Genomic DNA, 19,023 nt, shown 5'->3' on the forward strand with positions numbered 1-19,023 from the left:
TATTGGAACTCGTGAGTGTGTCAAGCACCTAACGATGTCATAAAGAAAGTACTTGTATTAAGAAATAAGAATAATCTATTTTTGGTTGGAATGGGTCGCCCACCTTTTTTTTTTTTTGATAAGTGAAATATATTTCAAAAAGGTGCAGAGGAGCGCAATCCAAAGTACACAAGATGTATACATGATACTCCTAATTCAAAGAGAATAAAGAGCACATATCTAAAAATCAGAAAAAGAATATTGAGACATAGAATATATTTTTATTTTCCCATAAACAAGGTTTGTATCACCAACTTTTTCAAATTAATCAAACCAGTCTCACAATCTTCAAAACTGCGTGCATTTCGTTCCTTATATTGACACCACATCAAACACAATGGAGCCATTCTCCAAATCGGCATCAACAACCGGTTGTCCTTTTGCCCCCTCCAACTCCCCAACATCTCTTTCACTGATACGAAACCATCCGTTCTTTCTTCGGTATGAATTATCAAATCAATTAATTAGCATACACATAATCAAGGAATAAGCATAACTCATCTTTCGGTAAAAACAAATTGATTTGCCTAAATTAAACTAACTATGGTGTAAAACAATTTATTCTTCCTAACCATGGCCTATCAAACTTTCATGATTTCGTGTCCATTAATACCGTTGTAAAACTATTGTTTATACAATCACAGAAAATATGAATGTTCCAGTTCAATCAAGATAAACAATTTTCTAAGATAAGATAAAAGGTTTATTAAAATCGAATTTAGACATTAATAAATATTCTCAAGATTAAACAACCAATACTCATGATATGAAATTCCCAAGAGAAAATACAATTACATCGTTATTACTTTGGAGAGGGCTACATCAATTCCTTATGAAGGATTTAGCTGCTTATGGAGATGCTGGAAATCACCTCTGTTGAAGAGAATTCCATTCCGAGAAGTTGCTGGAAAATAAGAACTCTTTTCTCCAAACCCTAGCCACTAATCTTATTGATTTCTGTTCTCTCAAAAGTTGTGTGTCTAATGCACCAATAGATGGTGTATTTATAAAGTACAAGAGAAACCCTAGTTGATTTTGTGGCTTTCTAGGAATTCTAGTCCCAATAGGAGAAGGAAAAGATATTTCCTTTTCTAGTTTTGCCCTACTGCCAGTTCTGCCGCCTACAAGTACGCACGAGCCCTTATGAATGTGTGCTCAAGCTCTTATGGAAGGGCGCTCGAGCGTAATTTGCTAGTGTGGTTGGGCTCCTGCGCTCGACGTATGCGCGAGCGCTTGTTGCTCCTGGCTTGAGCTCGATCCCTTTGAGGTGCGCTCGAGCGCTTATAGTAGTGTAAGATGCTGGATTTGTCTTGTGGATTTTAGCCCTTTAAGTTCGGAGAATTGATTGTGTTTTTCTCTTTGGCTCTTGATAGTACTGTTAACATAAAAAAAAAAAAAAAAAAAAAAAAAAAAAAAAAAAAAGAAAGAAAAAAAGAAGAAGAAGAAGAAGAAGAAGCAAAACTTCATGTCATAATGAGACTAAGAGGCTAACATATGCGAGTTAAGGGCTTGAATGTGCAACATTCAATGCTCACTATGCACCTCTTATCATGTATAAGTAGTAACTAATCTTTGTGACAACCATCCTGGTTATTGAATTTATATACATTGTTTGTATTTAAATATGCCCATGTTTGATATAAATCTATTACTGATGATTACCTGATATTTGATTCCTTGTTGCAGAACTTTGTGGGTTTGTCAGTTTCTGATGGTTACATTGCTACTGGTTCAGAGACAAATGAGGTACTTCATTTATCATACTGGTTATTAATTAGATAAACATCTTTTTGGTTTCTATGTCTTTCTTAGGTTCTTCACATTAATGTTGTGACAAGGGTAAGCTGTTTCCTTCTCTTTTTGGTCTTGGAAACCAGAGACTGTTGTTGTTTTCCCTTATTATCATTGCTGGACTGATTCCTATAAAATCAGGTGTCCCATGCTTGTTGAATGAGATCAAAAGGGTCCATCTTAGATGTGGGAAGTATTAGACTAGATAAATCTTTATCATCTGATAAAGATTAATCTATACAGATTTAAACTAAAGATTAGTTTTAGTTTATCTACACTATCTCGGCAGTCACCTATAAGCAAGTTGTATAGCTTTAGGTTTCTACTTCTTTGTTATATCTTTGATAAGCTTCACTCTTGTACAGTCCTACTAAAGGACTAACACTATTATTGCTATATAAGAACATCACTGTCATACGGTTTACGTAGGCAGAAACATCAAACAACTCTAAATCCTATATGGTATCAGAGCCACTCAAGACAAACATCTATGGCCACTCCTATCTCCGAAACCGATTCTACCCAAACAGCACCTCCTGTTTCAACCCCACCTCCTATTTCTTCTATCATCTCTTCTGCAACCCCAATAGCACTTCAAAATGTGCATCATCATGTCTCTGAAAAACTCCACCAAGATAACTACATCTTATGGCAATTCCTTATGGTTCCGTTCTTGGAGGGACAATCTTTTTGGCTATGTCGATGGAACTCATCCACGACCACCTCAACTTCTTCCCAATCCCACTTCCGGCCTTCTACTTTCAAACCCAGAATATCAATCATGGTATCATCAAGATAAAATGATCTTCAGTGCCTTCATCTCCACCCTCTCGGTTGAAGCCTTACCACATATAATTGGTCTTTCCACTTCTCGAGAAGTTTAGCTCACCTTGGAGACCTTGTTCTCCGCTCAATCTCAAGCACGAATCATGCAGCTCAAACAGCAAGTTGCCACCTTGAAGAAAGGAGCTCTCTCAATCTCCGCTTATTATCAAAAAGCGCAAGGATTCTCTCACCTTTTAGTTGCTGTTGGAAAACCCATTGAAGCATCAGAACTTGTCTCCAACATCCTTGCTGGTCTTGGTCCAGAATATGATCCTCTTGTCACCTCTTTGACCACCCGCCAAGACTCCATCTCTCTCAGCGAACTCTACGGTTTTATGCTCTCTTATGAGATGTGTTTAGAGCAAAACAAATCATCTATTGATTTGTCTATCTCCACTGCCAACACTGCCCAGGTTAGGGTCCATCCTATCCTCGATTCAACCGTGGCTTTACCACAGGCCAGCACAACACCAAGACCAGCAAGGATGTTGGAGACGAGTTCTAATGCTTCAATGGGTTTTCCAACAGCAGCTAAAAGGTGAGAGAATCCCTTCGCTTTTTGATAATAAGCGGAGATTGAGAGAGCTCATTTCTTCAAGGTGGCAACTTGCTATGTGAGCTGCATGATTCGTGATTGAGATTGAGCGGAGAACAAGGTCTCCAAGGTGAGCCAGACTTCCCGAGAAGTGGGAAGACCAATTATATGTGGTAAGGCTTCAACCGAGAGGGTGGAGATGAAGGCACTGAATATCATTTTGTCTTGATGATACCATGATTGATATTCTGGGTTTGAAAGTAGAAGGCCAGAAGTGGGATTGGGAAGAAGTTGAGGTGGTCGTGGATGAGTTCCATCGACATAGCCAAAAAGATTGTCCCTCTAGGAACGAAACAATAAGGAATTGCCATAAGATGTAGTTGTCTTGGTTGACTTTTTCGGAGACATGATGATGCACATTTTGAAGTGCTATTGGGGTTGCAGAAGAGATTATATAGGAGGTGGGGTTGAAACAGGAGTTGCTGTTTGGGTAGAATCAGTTTCGGAGATAGGGATGGGCATATACGTTTGTCTTGAGTGGCTCTGATACCATATAGGATTTAGAGTTGTTTGATGTTTCTGCCTACGTAAACCGTATGGCAGTGATGTTCTTATATAGCAATAATAGTGTTAGTCCTTTAGTAGGACTGTACAAGAGTGAAGCTTATCAAAGATATAACAAAGAAGTAGAAACCTAAAGCTATTCAACTTGCTTATAGGTGACTGCCGAGATAGTGTAGATCTGGATAGATTAATCTTTATCAGATGATAAAGATTTATCTAGTCTAATAGGAAGCATAACCCAGAAGATAAATTTACATGCTTGCATTTTCTTAAAGAAAATCTGTTTTCTTATGTACCCTACAATGATGGTCTCCAAGAAAGAGAGTCCACCTCTGACAGTTACCTTGTGCAACTCTTGGAATTACAAGTTAGTATTGTCTCGTGTACACAGTTGTCGCTGGTATTTTTCAGTGGAAAAAAGTTGATGATCCAAGACAGAAATTTGTGCTGTTTACTGGTAGTCACAATGATGAACATCAGATATCATTTTGGAGTAATATCTTTATTTGAAACTTCTAACGTTTGAACCCAATTTGTGGTAAAAAGGTTACAGTTTGCTGGCTGCAGAACTTACTAGCATCTCCTTTCTCTCTGCATCTCTTATGACGGGCAAATTTATTTGTAGTTGTCAATAATGTTTGTTCTTCCATAGTGAGATACCTCTTTACCTGAGCCACTAGAATCTAGAATAGAACAAGCTCATCCAAGAAAAAGATTCCCTTTTTGGGGTTTATTTTATGTTTAAATTTGCATCAGAGATCTGTAAGTTGAGGCACATAAAAGCGAGGTGGCTATTTCTTTGCAGTTGGTGAAGAGTGAGGTGTCTTATTTTTAGAAACATGATATCTTATTGATTGTGTTAGATATTGTCACTCTTCTTTCCACTTAGGCCTCGTTTGGTTCGCGGATTGGCCATTCCATTAAGAAAATGAATAGTTATTCCTGGGAATAGAAGGTGGTGGAATGGAATAATTATTCCTATTCTTTTATTTGGTAATAACTCACATTTTAATTGGAATTTAAAAAAAAATTACTAAAAAAACCCTACATTATATTATTATTTTTTTTTAAAAAAAAATCAAACTAAAAAAAACCAAAAAAAAAAGTGGTCTCTGCGGCCACCCCCGATGACCTCAATGGGTGGTCGGCGAACCACTTTGGGGTTTAGTTTTTCTTATTTCTTTTCCTTTTTCTCTTTTTTTTTTTTTTTTAAACAAAAGATTTGAAAGAAATAAAAAATGAGATTTTTTTGGCAAAATATAGTCTTTACCCCAAGGAATAGTTATTCCTTTCATTTTTTAGAGGAATAGGTATTCATCTTTGTAAGGAAATAGCTATTCTATGGGATAGACCCCTACCAAACTAAATAATAGTTATTCTTATAGAATAGTCATTCCATTCCATGTGCCTATTTCGCGAACCAAACGGGGCCTTAGTAGTCTTTGATCTTTACCTTTTAGAATCAACCATTTGTATTGACTACTTCGGTATCATCAAGCTACCTTGTCTGCTCTTGTTGGATTGGCAAAACCAGATCCTGTTCCGTCTTTGCCATTTATTTGTTAATACTCTTAGCCTCTTTGTCAAGGTTTGCAAAGGAAAAAACAGTCAATTTTGTCTCTTTCTTTATTTCTTTCATTTTTTTTTTTTTTTTTGTGGATTTTCAACTCCTTTAGATGTGTGCTAGGTCACTGAACAAGGAAAAAAAAAATTGAACGAAAGAAAGAGAACCTTTTTTTCTTTGGTTAGATAGAAGATCACACATTTTTCTTTTTTAAGTTACAAAAATGGAGACATTCTTGCCATGCATTTGCTCTTTATTTTTTGCTAATTTACAGCTTGTTATGTTCGTCTTCAATGTGGCTCAGGTGTTTATCTATCACAAAGCTTTCCCCATGCCTGCATTGTCATTCAAGTTTGACAACACAGACCCACTTTCAGGCCACGAAATGGGTGATGCTGCACAGTTTATCTCTTCTGTTTGTTGGCGCAGCCAGTCCTCAACCTTAGTTGCTGCAAATTCCACAGGGAACATCAAAATTTTGGAGATGGTTTGATTTGGCTACTCTCCAAATCCTTCACGATTCTAGGGAAAAAGGAAAGACGAAGGTGAAAGAATCTTACTGCAGAAAGCCGTGTAAGCCTAAGGCGGGCTTTAAAATGTTATTGAGAAATTTTGGCATTAGATCTTAGCGGATGCTGCTCACGTGAAGAGTGAGAGTGGTGATGTTCAAATGTAATGCAGATAGTAATTCAAAGGAAGGAAAATGGATTAAAATTAGAATTCTTGTATATTTTGTAATGCTTAACAATTCACGTTGATATAATATGAATATAGAATTGATTTTCAATTACTTCTTTTTTTTTCATCTTCTGCTTGTTGTGGGCTATGCCTCTTCTTCTGATGCAGTGAATGGATAAAGTCCACAAAAAATAACGAGAAAAATGCGAAATCAGTTCATGGGTTACACTGGTTTGCAATAAGCTCTCCGTATTTCTTGTGGTATGCAAAAAAAAAGAACAAATAAATCATTATTATCAAATTTCTTTTAAAATCTTGACGAAATTTCGTTAGTGTATCATGTCAAATATAATTATATAACAAAACCATCTCACAGTTCTTCGCCACCCAGGTAGAAAGTGTCTTCTAGCATTTGGAGAATCCAAATTCTTCAAGCTATTGGGGGTTTCCGTGATACAAAAGGTATGAAGCAGTAGAAAGTGTTGGGACTTGGGAACAGGTTATTTATTACTAAGAAAACAACCGTTTTAACTTGAACAAAGCAAATTCTTTTCTCCAGTGAGAGATAAACTGGCACACGCGCAAAGTTGATCACAAAACTTGAACCATATCATTTAAGTTGTGGCGTACGTGAGGAGATCTTTTGATTAAAAGCAAATCAACATGCAAAATTTCTCAGTACTCTTTGCAGTCTACATGATGCAGCTTGAGCTTCCACGCAAATGCAAACAAATTATAATTGATGAATTCTATATATTGAATTTGAGCTTCCAGAATGATTCTCTTGACAGTAACTAATTGAGTCTATAGATCTAATTATTACCAGAAGAATATTACTAATACAAAAGTTCTGGCGTCCGTAGAAAATAGAAGATCTGAAATATCACAAAGACAAAAAGAATAGAAGAGTCATAGCAGTAGGAAGAAATACTGCAGAAAAATTTCTTAGTGTAAATGTTCAACGTAATCAGAACCCACCAAAGGAAGATGACCGTGTGCCAACTTTGACTGAGCATGGCAACAATTATGGCCATGCTCATAACTACACTAACATGCCTTCAAATCTAACAAGAATGAAGCCGCCGCTGCACCTACAGCATCAAAGTTCATATCAGTAGAAATTTTCAGTTACTTTAGTTGGCTTGAAGGTAAATCCTTCTTATTGTAATCCTTTCTCTTCAAAATCTTTTTCCATCCGCAAGCAAGAAAGTTCAATGAATCTATGTACACTGATTTTGACGGAACCTAGCTGACAATGCTAGCCTAGCTACAAGGCGCCGAAGCCTTTGAGCTCCCGGGCCTGGTTTGAGCTTGTTCAGGTTCCCAACCTTGGAACATTTGGGGTTGCCAGAGCACCAACCACCCGGGGTGAAGCTCCCTTTCTTCCGCCCTAGTAAATCCTTATCAATCTTATCCAAGACTGGGTCATCTTGTTTGAATTTTCGAGCAAATGCGGCACTGCTACCAATCATCTTGTTTGTGTCATTAATGGAAAGGCTATGGGGGTGCTGCTGGGGGGGGTTGTCCCAAGAAATGTAGTGCAAGTCATGGTTGACTGCAGTTGTAGCAAACTCAGGCACATTGCATATGACAGTCTGAAAGTAGCCCTCGGGGGAGGAGACGAAGTTTGTGTAGTACATGAGAAGGGTCCTGGGTAAATTATCCCAACCCCAGATGCAATACTCTACAAATGAACGTGAAAGAACCATCCATGCCGAACCTGCAACAAGAATGCACTTATCTGATGTCACAGAGCCAGTTTCAGGATATAAACTAAAAACCAGAAGAGCAAAAAAGATTGCCAATACAGGTCGAGGCAAATTCTCCCTGTACTCTATTGTTTGGGGAAAAAAGAGGGAAAAGAGGCATATTATTATGCAGTACCAACCAAAAATGCAAATGTTTAGATTTGAAATATTGAACAAAATTGAAGGATATAATCCCATGTCATAGTGGCTGAAATATAAATGAATGCAGATATAGTGTCATAGAGCTGCGGCTACGGGTCAACCACTAAAGTGTAATGTGGGGTGAATGACATCTTACCATATCCAAACTTTCGAGGTTTTGTTTTGAGCAGAGCAATAATTGCAAGCAGAATCGCAAGGATAGGAGCGAATCTGTCTATATGGCTAATTGGAATCAACAGTATTGGTTTGTTAAAGAGACAAATAACACCTCCCAGCAGCTAATATAAAGGAACCTAGGGCATGGTTACTGCTGAAGAAACCAAACAACAGCACATTGCTAGAATTGGTTGAAACAAATATAAGAAAAAGTAGCTTTCGAATTGGTGCCATCACAATGTTTGAATTCATCTAATAAGATTAACACCCCTGATAGAACTCTTAAAATTTTTAATATTGCCAGATTTTTTAGGATTCTGAAAAAGAGATGCTACAAATGTAAAATCCAAGAAATAATTAGTAACAATATGAATTTTCAGTTATAGTTTGTATTTCTAGATGAAATCCTCCCAAAAGCACAAAAAAAAAAAAAAGAAGAAGAAGAAGAAGAAGAAAGTTACAGTTGCCAGGAGAAGTCGACCTACTTTCCAAGATCTTCTGGAAAGGAGAAAAACCCAAAAGCAACAAAATCCAATAAATAGGCACATTTGACTCAACTCCTGATATATAGGGTTTTATTGGTTCTATCTTAAATATTGCCAATTTCTAAATATGTATTTGTAAAGAATTACTCATCAATGGAAAATCATAGAGGATACCACAAGGCTAAACACAGATGAGCAAAGAACCTTACCTGTAAATAATTTAAATGCAGTTGGCAAAGTTCTCTGGGGATTGACCCAGAAGACATCTGATTTGGTTGACGAGTATAGCCCAGGGTCTATCATCAAAGGCATTGCACGTTTGTCCCTGCAAAACACAATCAAGTACAGAGTAGTTTGTCAGCATATGTATGGAAGTTCTATTGTGTTGGATGAAGGTCAGAGACATAGCGAGCAGCTCACTCCTTCCATCCTAGCTGGCTTGTATGCTCAATGAAATTAAGATCCCGATTTAAAGTTGAAAACGTGTAAAGAAGATCTGCATAAAATTAATTAAACAGTTTAGCACAAAATATTACATCCCTGACACACAAGAATAACAAAAACAATAGCAGCAGTAATAATAAAAATAAGAACAATGTTAAAGTATTGATTAAGTGATTAAATTTACCTTTTCCTATCAGCTTAAGCTTTTGGAATAAGTGGTATCAGAGCTAAAGGTCCTGAGTTCGAACCTTGACTCCGTCATTTACCTCTCATTTCAATTAAATATTCCACGTGTTAGGCCTCACTTATTAAAAGGAAATCTGAGCCCACACGTGAGGGGGAGTATTAAAGTATTGATTAAATGATTAAATTTACCTCTTCCTATCAGCTTAAGCTTTTGAAATAAGTGGTAATTTAACAAACAATAACAACAATAATAATAATTATGACAATAATAGTGCAACTACTACTACTACTACAATAATAATAATACTAATAACAACAACAATGACAATAATAAGAACATAACATTGTCACAAGATCAATGATAAATACTAACCATCTTGAGTCACAAGAGGATAATCCGAAGCACTGAGGTTGATAAACCAATCCCAATCCTCACTCCTCTTGAGCAGAATGGCGCAAGCATGAAGAGTATTAGCGACCATGGTGGGTCCTCTATAAGTGACCATATTAGCCTTGGTAATCATGTAAACATTCCCAACCTTAGCAAAAATTGGCTCTTTTTCCACTCGGGAGGCAAGCTCCAACCTCTCCTCTGCCGGTGACTCAAGATCCAAATGAATAACATATTGGTTCCTTGGATGATATAGTGCATGAAGAGTTCTCCAAAGCTTTTCCAAATCACCTTTTGACCCGGAAACCAAATAAGCGAAACGAGGAATCTTTGGCCCGACAGGAGGGGGTGGAGATTGTGAAATTTTTGATTCGGCAAAAACTAGGCTTGTTTGATTTGTAGATATGTGCGAAGGAAAAATCGCAAAGATTGAATTAATTGTGTGAAGTGAAAAAACAAGACCCATGTTGAAGGTAGTGGCCAGAAGGAATATACATATGAGAGAGCTTATGACAAGCGGAAATAGCCATTTCTTCTCCATGTTTAGGAACCCCATTACCAAACCTTATCATGGGTTCCAATCATCATATCCTCGCATTCCAAGTTTCATTACTCACCCGATACAGATATCAGAACAGAATAATGAATGACTATTCAAACAAGGCGTTGGAATTTGGATCGAGACCCTCTTCAGAAATATTCCAAAATTTGGACTTCTAAGAATAGCTGTTGAATCAAAACCAAATATTAAAGCCCGGAAAAAGAAGAAGTTGGAGCTGAAATAAAGAATTGGAACCAATAGTCGACGACAAAAACAATTAGAAATAACCTGAAGGGAAAAATAATAAAGATAAAGAATATATCAGAAAATTTTGTAGATATTCGCTTATTGACAGCAAAGAATTTGGCCATTGTTTACTTTGGTTTTTCATTTCCTATTGTCGATTTTCTTGATGTGCGATATCTGTCTCTTCTGATATAAATAGATAAAACAATACTTGTTTTAGCTCAAGGGATAAATAATACAGACAAAGAAAGAGATTGCAAAAGAAATGAAAAACCAAAGTAAACAATGGCCAAATTCTTTGCTGTCAATAAGCGAACATATACAAAAATTTTCCGAGAAAAATCCATTAATAATGATAAAAACAGTAGCCAAATTATGTCGAAATCGAATCTTTGAAAAAGAAAGCTTCTTACTTTTTTGGAACAACCCCAAATCATAAAATTTAATATCCAGCACCGATTTTGCAGAATAAATTCGAAATTAATTCATGGCACGGAATCAGAAAAATAATCCTATGAAACAACCAAGAGGAGCAAAAAGCATGCAAATGAAACAAAACCCAGATCAGAATTCAAGGCCTCATATCATTCAATCAAAAGAATCACCAAAAATATATATATATATATATTTAAAAACGAATATATGCTATGAAATACAATATCATATAAGAACACACAGCTGAGTTTTAAGCTCAAGAATAAAATAAATGGCTTGAAAAATTCTACAAATCAATGAAATAAAAGCAAACCCAATATAACTGAAATCAGTAAGAGACAAGTAAAAGAACGAGAAACAGATAAACAGAGAGAAAGAGCTCGTGATATGAGAAGAACCTGTTTTTTGATGATACAGAACACGAAGAGCGTTCGCGCACGTTCAGGGATACACACACACACACACAGAGAGCCTATAAACAAAAGAACAAAAATTGGGACACAGAGAGAGAGAATATAATAGTGGAAAATCAAGATTTAGAGAGAGAAAGGGATTTAAAAAAACACAAACGAATTTTCTTACTTTCTTTAAATTATATAGATTGTAAAGATGGCGTGTTTGAACGGGAGAGATCAGAAATGAAAGAAGTTGTTTACTTTCTTTAAGGAATCTCTCTCGTGTTAATTTTTTCTTTATTGTTATTATTATTATTATTTTTTTTCAAATATAGATGATAAGAGAGGATGCTTCCCACTACCAAGGGAAAGTCCAACCAAATATATATATATTAAAAAATTTGCATAAAACAAAAATATATTGGTTAATCAATTTCATCCGATTATAATTTTAAAATTGTTTCGCTTTTAAGAGATATGAGTCTCGCATATAACATTACTCTTTATTAAATAGGGACGGTCTTTAACTAAATCTGCCAACGACAGTCGGCAAATTAAAGTACGCTAGTGTTATTTTATTTTATTTTTGGCTTTAATTGTTTTCTTCTTTTTATTGGTACTAAAAAGAATTTAGATTAATGTACTATCATAAGGTTTGTGAATTTAATGTAAGCAATTAAGGATGGGGTATTGGATTAAAATCCTATTATCCCTCCCCATCAATTGCTTTTGGTTTTGTTGGTAAGTTAAATATATGAGGTGACATGTCTCCAATCTCATCATCGTTGAAAGCATCCCTATTTCTACCCTCACCTCCTATGTATCATGCACATCAATTATCTCAAACCTCTTTACCCCTTTGTCTTATTTGTCAGAATTTGCAAATTAGGGACGAAATTAGAATTTTAGATGTGGGGACGAAATTAAAAGAAAAATTAGGGGAGGTAAAAAATTGATTTTGAAATAATTATAAGAATATTTCTAAAAGTTTACTTGCCAAAATGAAAAAGAGGTAAGCTGGAGAAAAGATCAAACCTTTTGATGAAATTTGAAAGATAACGAAGCCTAGTAGTTGAAGATCTTAAATTACTGCTTATTCCAAAGAGATATGATTCCCTACCAATTTTTCACATGACTAAAAATACAACTATTCTATATGGCAGGGAATCATAGGCTCTTTGAAAAAAAAAAGAAAAGAAAATCACAACTATCTTATGATTTCCTACTACATAAGATATTTGTGCTTTTAGTTGTATGAAAACTGAAAAAGTTGATAGGGAATATATCTCTATCCCAAATGTCCAACACGTGAAATATTTAATTGAAATGTAAAGTAAATTATGGAGACAAGGTTCAAACTCATGAGATTTGCTCTAATACCATATTAAATCATTATTTATCCCAAAGCTTAAGTTGATAGAAAGGATGAATTTAATTATTATAATTTATATTATAACATAAGAGATCTACAATAACATGCTTAACAATTCTTTCATATTTTAGTTTGGGTCTAAAAAATTATAAATTAAAAAGCTAATATTGATTTTTATTGGAAGTGAAGGATATTGCCGATAATTATATATGGATAAAGTTATGTCCTCAATGGGATAGCTTAATCGACTGAAGATCATGCTTCATGAAGCGAAGGTCATTAGTTCGAATTCTCCATCCCCTTCTTATGTGGACATGTCAAAAAAATAAATAAATAAAATAAAATCTATGGACAAAGTTTTCCTTCAAATTTGGTTAAAATTCTTTCAACTCAATTTATTAAATTGATGTGTTCAAAATGCATGTGACAATACATATATTTTAGACACATTTCAGTTTAATAAACTATAATGAATAAATTACTTCAATCTAGTTTGAAAGAAAACATTGTTCGTTATTTATTGCAACTTCGTTAGTATAGAGAGATTAATTAGCAGTTTATTGCTTAAAATAGAGGAAAAAATGTAAAATCAATTGACATGATTTCACTGAGTTGCAAATAGCTCAATGAGGTTTAAAAAGTGACTGAAAAATCCTATGTGGTATGCAAAAACACAAATAGGTTATTGGATCCAATTTATGTCCAAAATTTTAATGGGAATCGTCGGGCTGTGCCACGTCAACACAAATCATGTTGTGACATGTGTCACATACAATTAAAAAATAGAAAGGGTGGTTCAGCTAATATTCTCTCTATTTTTTTGTTTTTGATTTTGTTGTTTTATATTTTATGTTTGGAAAAACTTCACTTATAACTTCTGATCTTTTATCACTTTCGAAATAAGGCACTCAAACTTAAAAATGTGTTAATTTAAGGTGTCAATTTTTCAATTTCAACATTCTGTTAGAATTTTCCGTTAAATCTTATCAAAATTCGCAAAACACCCGTGATTGTTTTTTTTTTTTTTTTTTTTTTAAATATATATTTTTTTTCAAACATTCAGGTAAGAGTATTTTTGCAAATCCCGTTAAATTCTGACTAGCACCTAAATCCTTGCAATTTTTTTTTCCCTAAAAAAAGAAGAAGAAGAGGGTTGATAGAATTTAATCCCAATAGATAGTTGAATTTTTTTATTTTTTTTTAAAAAAAAAATTAGAGATAAATATCTTAAATTGACACTTTTTAAAGTTTGGGTATCTTATTTTAAAAATGATAAAAGATCAAGGGTTATAAGTGAAGTTCTTTCTTAATTTTATTTTTTATTTATTTTTTTTTATTATTATTATTATAAGTAACATATGTTGCAATATAATTGCTCCTGACGTGGCACCCATAATCAAAATTTTGAGTGAAAGTTAAATCTATAGACCTATTTGTAATTTTTGTTTACCAAAAAACAAAAAAAAAAATTCCAATCTTTTAAACTCTGAAAAGCTATTTACAATTACAACTCAATAAAATACCATAAACTGATTTTATAGTTTTCCATTAGACAAGGCTGCTGCACTTGATATAGTGGGACAATAGTGATCCTCCACTATGACTAAGAACTTTCAAAAGTCTCTCACAAATTTCTTCATGTCCAGACAAAGAAAAAGAAAAGAAAAACAAAAAACAAAATAACAATGAAGAAAGTCATAGAATACGCACAACCAATTAACGTTCTTTTCTGCCCACTCAAATTGACTGAATTTCGGGCCTTGTCCCCTAAAAACAAAGAAAGAAAAAAAATTCAAATTTCAACAAACATTTCTAGAGTTTCTTATCTTGCTTTTGGAAGGCAAGTGAAACTTTTTAATTTTACCATTTTTTATATATTAAAAAAAATTAAAATTAAATTTAAACCATTGAAAAAACTACATCATATATATATATATATATATATATATATAAATGTGTTTGGTGTCATTCTTTTAAAATCTCTTGCCCATTTTTTTCTTAAAAAAATAAAAAAAAATCAACACTGAATCTGTGGAATTCACAAGCAAGGGTGAAACCAAGATTTGAAATAACAGGACCAAAGTAAAAAATGAAGATTAAAGGTAAAAAAAAAAAAAAAAAATGGAGGATCAAACTCATAAAAAACATAAAATTTAGGAGAATATTTTTATTTTAAAAAAAAAATTAGAGGTTTTTAAAAATTTGGGGGGACAAAAAAGCTTAGGAGGGGTAGTTCTGCTTCAACTGACATGTAGGTTTTACAGATTCAATGGTAGATTTTCCCATATCTTGTACAGAGATGAACAAAAAATAAACAAAATATAAAAACCAAACATTTTTTTATAGAGAAATGATACGCATGCATCTCCTATACATTTTTATATAACCAAGTTTTAAATCTATCATTAAATTTGTGAAATTTATAAATTCAATAGTAAATTTGAAAATAAAATGTGTATAAAATTGATTTATATCATTTGTCTTTTTTATAGACCTAAACCAAATCGAGATAGAATTTCATATTGGATGGGTGCTTGGCATAAATTAATCATTGAAAAAATACACAACTTAGCTCTAATATTATAATAAGATAAAAGAATTTTAGATTGTTATTGTGAAGCACGCCCGTCTCTTTCAATTAAAATAAAACCATTGCCAAAGTTTCCACATTTACAAGTCAACCGAAAAAAAAAAAAAAAAAAAGGATCATTCTAATTCTAGTATGGTAGTCTCCTAAGTTGGCTGCTCAACACGTTTACAATTTCAATGTTTTTATTTTATTTTATTTTATTTATTCTGGTCATACTGAAACGTGTGAACCAGTTTTGTGTCCGCACAACATACGGTAGAAAGCCCCTCCTCTTATTACGCAATGTGAATCACCAGACATTCTTCAGATTCTATCAACTACCAACGTCATCAATTACGTACCCAATCATTACGCCTTCGCGATTTCCTGGCCATCCGATCTCATCTGATGTTGGAGATTGGAGATTGAAGCATTTCAGTTTAATAAACTATAATGAAGAAATTACTTCAATCTAGTTTCAAGGAAACTATTGTTCGTTATTTATTACGACTTCGTTAGTATAGAGAGATTAATTAGCAGTTTATTGCTTAAAACAGAGAAAAAAATACAAAATTAATCAATGTGATTTCACCGATGCTTTATTTGTTTCGACGTAAAATGGTTTTCGTCGTAAAATGGTTTCAGGGAAGTCATTTTTCTGAAAAATATTTTTTGCCGAAAGCATTTTTCAGTACTTGGCGTGTACGGAAAATCACATATATTTTTTATATTATTATTCAATCATATTAATCGATAAATATTAATTTTTATTCAAAACATATAAATATTAATGTAAAATAATATAAAAATCACTGAAGACGATATTTCATCATTGACCGATAGAATTCCAGTCACTTTTATTGGATTCTGGCTACTATAGCCAGAATCAAAGATAAAGGCCGAGATCTAGACAGTTTCGTCAGAATCTGAGTTTGCCGGATTCCGGCCAAAATTGCCGGAATCCGGCACAGAACTGCAAGACTCCGGCATATTGGCCGGAATCTGCCAGAACTGCTGGAATCCGGCCATTCTGGCCAGATCCCGGCCAGTCGGCAGGGACCCGTCAGTTCTGGCCAGATCCGGCCGGAATATTCTGGCCGAGTTTTTTCTGGCCAGATGGCCGGAATTCGACCAATTTGGTCGCCAGAATCTGGGTTGACCGGATTCCGGCAACATTGACCTGATGTTGTCGGATTTCGATACCGACAAGATTTTGATGATGGTCGACTGTGTTGTTTAAAAAGGGTCGAATGTGTCTGGCGTCTTCGGAAAATGATTTTCGCTTTTAAAAAACGTAAATCATTTTCCGAAATTTACTAGGCATTTTTGGTCAAACAGAAATTATTTTCAGGTTGACTATTATTTTCGCCCCTACCAAACACCGGAAAATGCCGAAATCATTTTTTAGAAAATTATTTTACGCCGAAACAAACGGGAGCATGAGTTGCAAATAGCTCAATGAGATTTAAAAAGTGACTAAAACCCTATGTGGTAAGCAAAAAACACAAATATGTTATTGGATCCAATTCATGTCCAAAATTTTAATGGGAATCGTCGGGCCATGTCACGTCAACACAAATCATATTGTGACATGTGTCACGTACAATTAAAAAAAATAGAAAGGGTGGTTCGACTAATATTCTCTCCATTTTTTTGTCTTTGTTTTTATTGTTTTATATTTTATATTTGGAAAATTTTTACTTATAACTCTTGATTTTTTATCACTTTTGAAATAATGTACCCAAACTTTAAAATGTATCAATTTTTCAATTTCAACCCTCAGTTAGAATTTTTCGTTAAATCTTATCAAAATTCTAAAAATACCCTTGCATTTTTTTTTTAAAAAAAAAATATAAAAAAATTCAAACATTCTGGCATGAGTATTTTTGCAAATCTCGTTAAATTCTGACCAACACCTAAATCTTTGCAATTTTTTTTCCCTACAAAAAAAGAAAAGAAAAGAAGAAGGTTGACATAATTTAACAGAAAATCCTAACAGATGGTTGAAATTTAAAAAATAAAAAATAAAAAAAATTGAGAGATGGATACCCTAAATTGACATTTTTTAAAGTTTGGGTACCTTATTTCAAAAATGATGAAAAATCAGGGGTTATAAATGGAGTTATTTTTTTTATTATTATTATAAGTAACATATGTTGGCAATATAATTGTTACTGACGTGGCACCTATAATCAAAATTTTGGGTGAAAGTTAAGTCTATAGACTTATTTGTAATTTTTGCTTACCAAAACAAATAAAAAATAAAATCCCAATCTTTTAAACTCTAAAAATCTATTTACAATTACAACTCAATAAGATACCATAAACCAGGATTTGAAATAACAAGACCAAAGTAAAAAATGAAGATTAAAGGTAAAAGAAAATTAATTTTGGAGGATCGAACTCATAAAAAAACATAAAATTTAGGAGAATTTTTTTTTTTTTTATAAAAAAAAATTAAAAAAATAGAGGTTTTTAAAAATTTTGGGGCACTTTTGTCCCTCTAAGCTTAGGAGGGGTAGTTCTGCTTCAAGTCACAGGTAGGTTTTACACATGTAGGTTTTACAGATTCAATGGTAGATTTGTCCATATCTTGTACAGAGATGAACAAAAAATAAACAAAATATAAAAACCAAACATTTTTTTATAGAGAAATGATACACATGCATTTCATACACATTTTTATATAACCAAGTTTCAAATCTATCATTAAACTTGTGAAATTCATAAATTCAATAATAAATTTGAAAATAAAATATGTATAAAATCTATTTATATCATTTGTCTTTTTTATAGACCTAAACCAAATCGAGATAGAATTTCATATTGGATGGGTGCTTGGCATAAATTAATCATTGAAAAAATACACAACTTACCTCTAATATTATAATAAGATAAAAGATTTTTAGGTTGTTATTGTGAAGCACGTCCGTCTCTTTCAATTAAAATAAAACCATTGCTAAAGTTTCCACATTTACAAGTCAACCGAAAACAAAAACAAAAAAGGATCATTCTAATTCTAAGTAAAATAATGATTCAATGCCACCTAAATATACAACTTTTCACCATCTTGCTTATGTGGCAAGGTGGTCCCCCACTACTTTTTGAGTTTTTTTTTTTAAAAAAAATAAATTAAAGTTGGGGACCACCTTGCCACATCAAAGTGGTGAAAAGTTGTATATTTAGGTGGTAGTGAATCATTACTCTTCTAAGTATGGTAGTCTCCTAAGTTGTCTGGTCAACACGTTTACAATTTCATGTTTGTTTTTTATTGGGTCATGACAGAAACGTGTGAACCAGTTTTGTGTCCGCACAACATACATTAGAAAGCCCCTCCTCTTATTACGCAATGTGAATCACCAGACATTCTTCAGATTCTATCAAGTATCAACTACCAACGTCATCAATGACGTACCCAATCATTACGCCTCATCACCAGGTGATTTCCTGGCCATCCGATCTCATCTGATGTTGGGGAGCTTGGAATCTAATGAAATTGAAGCCAAGTGTGGTCAAAACACAACAAACAAATAACCAAGTGGACTAGGAAATTGTAGGTCTTGAATTTTGATTGGCCCACACGTTCTAATTTTGAAGATTGGCCCACACGTTCTAAATTTTGAGTAATGATACACATCATCTTCTTGTCTTTCTTTTGTCCTCTTAAAATTGATGTAACTTTTAAAATTACCATTTGATCAAAATCCAATAGTGATTTATCATAAATTCAATGGTGATTTTAAGAGCCACATCAATTTTAAGAGGACAAAAATAGAACAAGAGGATGATGTGTAGCATTACTTTTAATTTTTAAGATCTTATCATCTTGGGTAATGTCATAATGACTCTGACAACAAAAAAAAAAAAAAAAAAAACAAAAATGGTTGGAATTGGTAT

At 33.7% G+C, this 19,023-nt stretch overlaps 2 protein-coding genes across 6 annotated transcripts in view; one reads left to right on the top strand and one right to left on the bottom strand.

Moving 5' to 3' along the window:
* The window catches only part of LOC133875730 (protein SPA1-RELATED 3), a 28,138-nt gene extending 22,030 nt beyond the window's left edge, over positions 1-6,108 (top strand). For all 5 annotated transcript variants that reach the window (XM_062313942.1, XM_062313945.1, XM_062313943.1 and 2 more), the window contains 2 exons: positions 1,726-1,785; positions 5,623-6,108. In XM_062313942.1, coding sequence (XP_062169926.1) covers positions 1,726-1,785; positions 5,623-5,811 — 249 coding nt within the window. In that variant the 3' untranslated portion in view covers positions 5,812-6,108. The remainder of the gene's footprint in view (positions 1-1,725; positions 1,786-5,622) is intronic.
* A 704-nt stretch (positions 6,109-6,812) lies between these two features.
* Positions 6,813-11,351, bottom strand: LOC133875369 (beta-glucuronosyltransferase GlcAT14B). Its single transcript, XM_062313484.1, has 5 exons — positions 11,189-11,351; positions 9,551-10,294; positions 8,968-9,043; positions 8,757-8,872; positions 6,813-7,716 (listed from the first exon to the last, which is right to left on the bottom strand). Exons 2-5 carry the CDS (start codon positions 10,122-10,124, stop codon positions 7,217-7,219), a joined length of 1,266 nt encoding a protein of 421 aa, XP_062169468.1. The 5' UTR covers positions 10,125-10,294; positions 11,189-11,351; the 3' UTR covers positions 6,813-7,216.
* Between the last annotated feature and the right edge of the window lie 7,672 nt (positions 11,352-19,023).

This window comes from Alnus glutinosa, chromosome 8 (genome assembly GCF_958979055.1).
Source record: "Alnus glutinosa chromosome 8, dhAlnGlut1.1, whole genome shotgun sequence".
NCBI lineage: Eukaryota > Viridiplantae > Streptophyta > Magnoliopsida > Fagales > Betulaceae > Alnus > Alnus glutinosa.

Coding starts and splice junctions, on each gene's coding strand:
- LOC133875369 (XM_062313484.1), bottom strand. CDS start 10,124: ATGGGGTTCCTAAACATGGAGAAGAAATGGCTATTTCCGCTTGTCATA. Junction 8,873..8,967: donor AGCCAGCTAGGATGGAAGGA/GTGAGCTGCTCG, acceptor TGTGTTTTGCAG/GGACAAACGTGCAATGCCTT. Junction 7,717..8,756: donor TGCATTTAAATTATTTACAG/GTAAGGTTCTTT, acceptor TTCTTGTTGCAG/GTTCGGCATGGATGGTTCTT.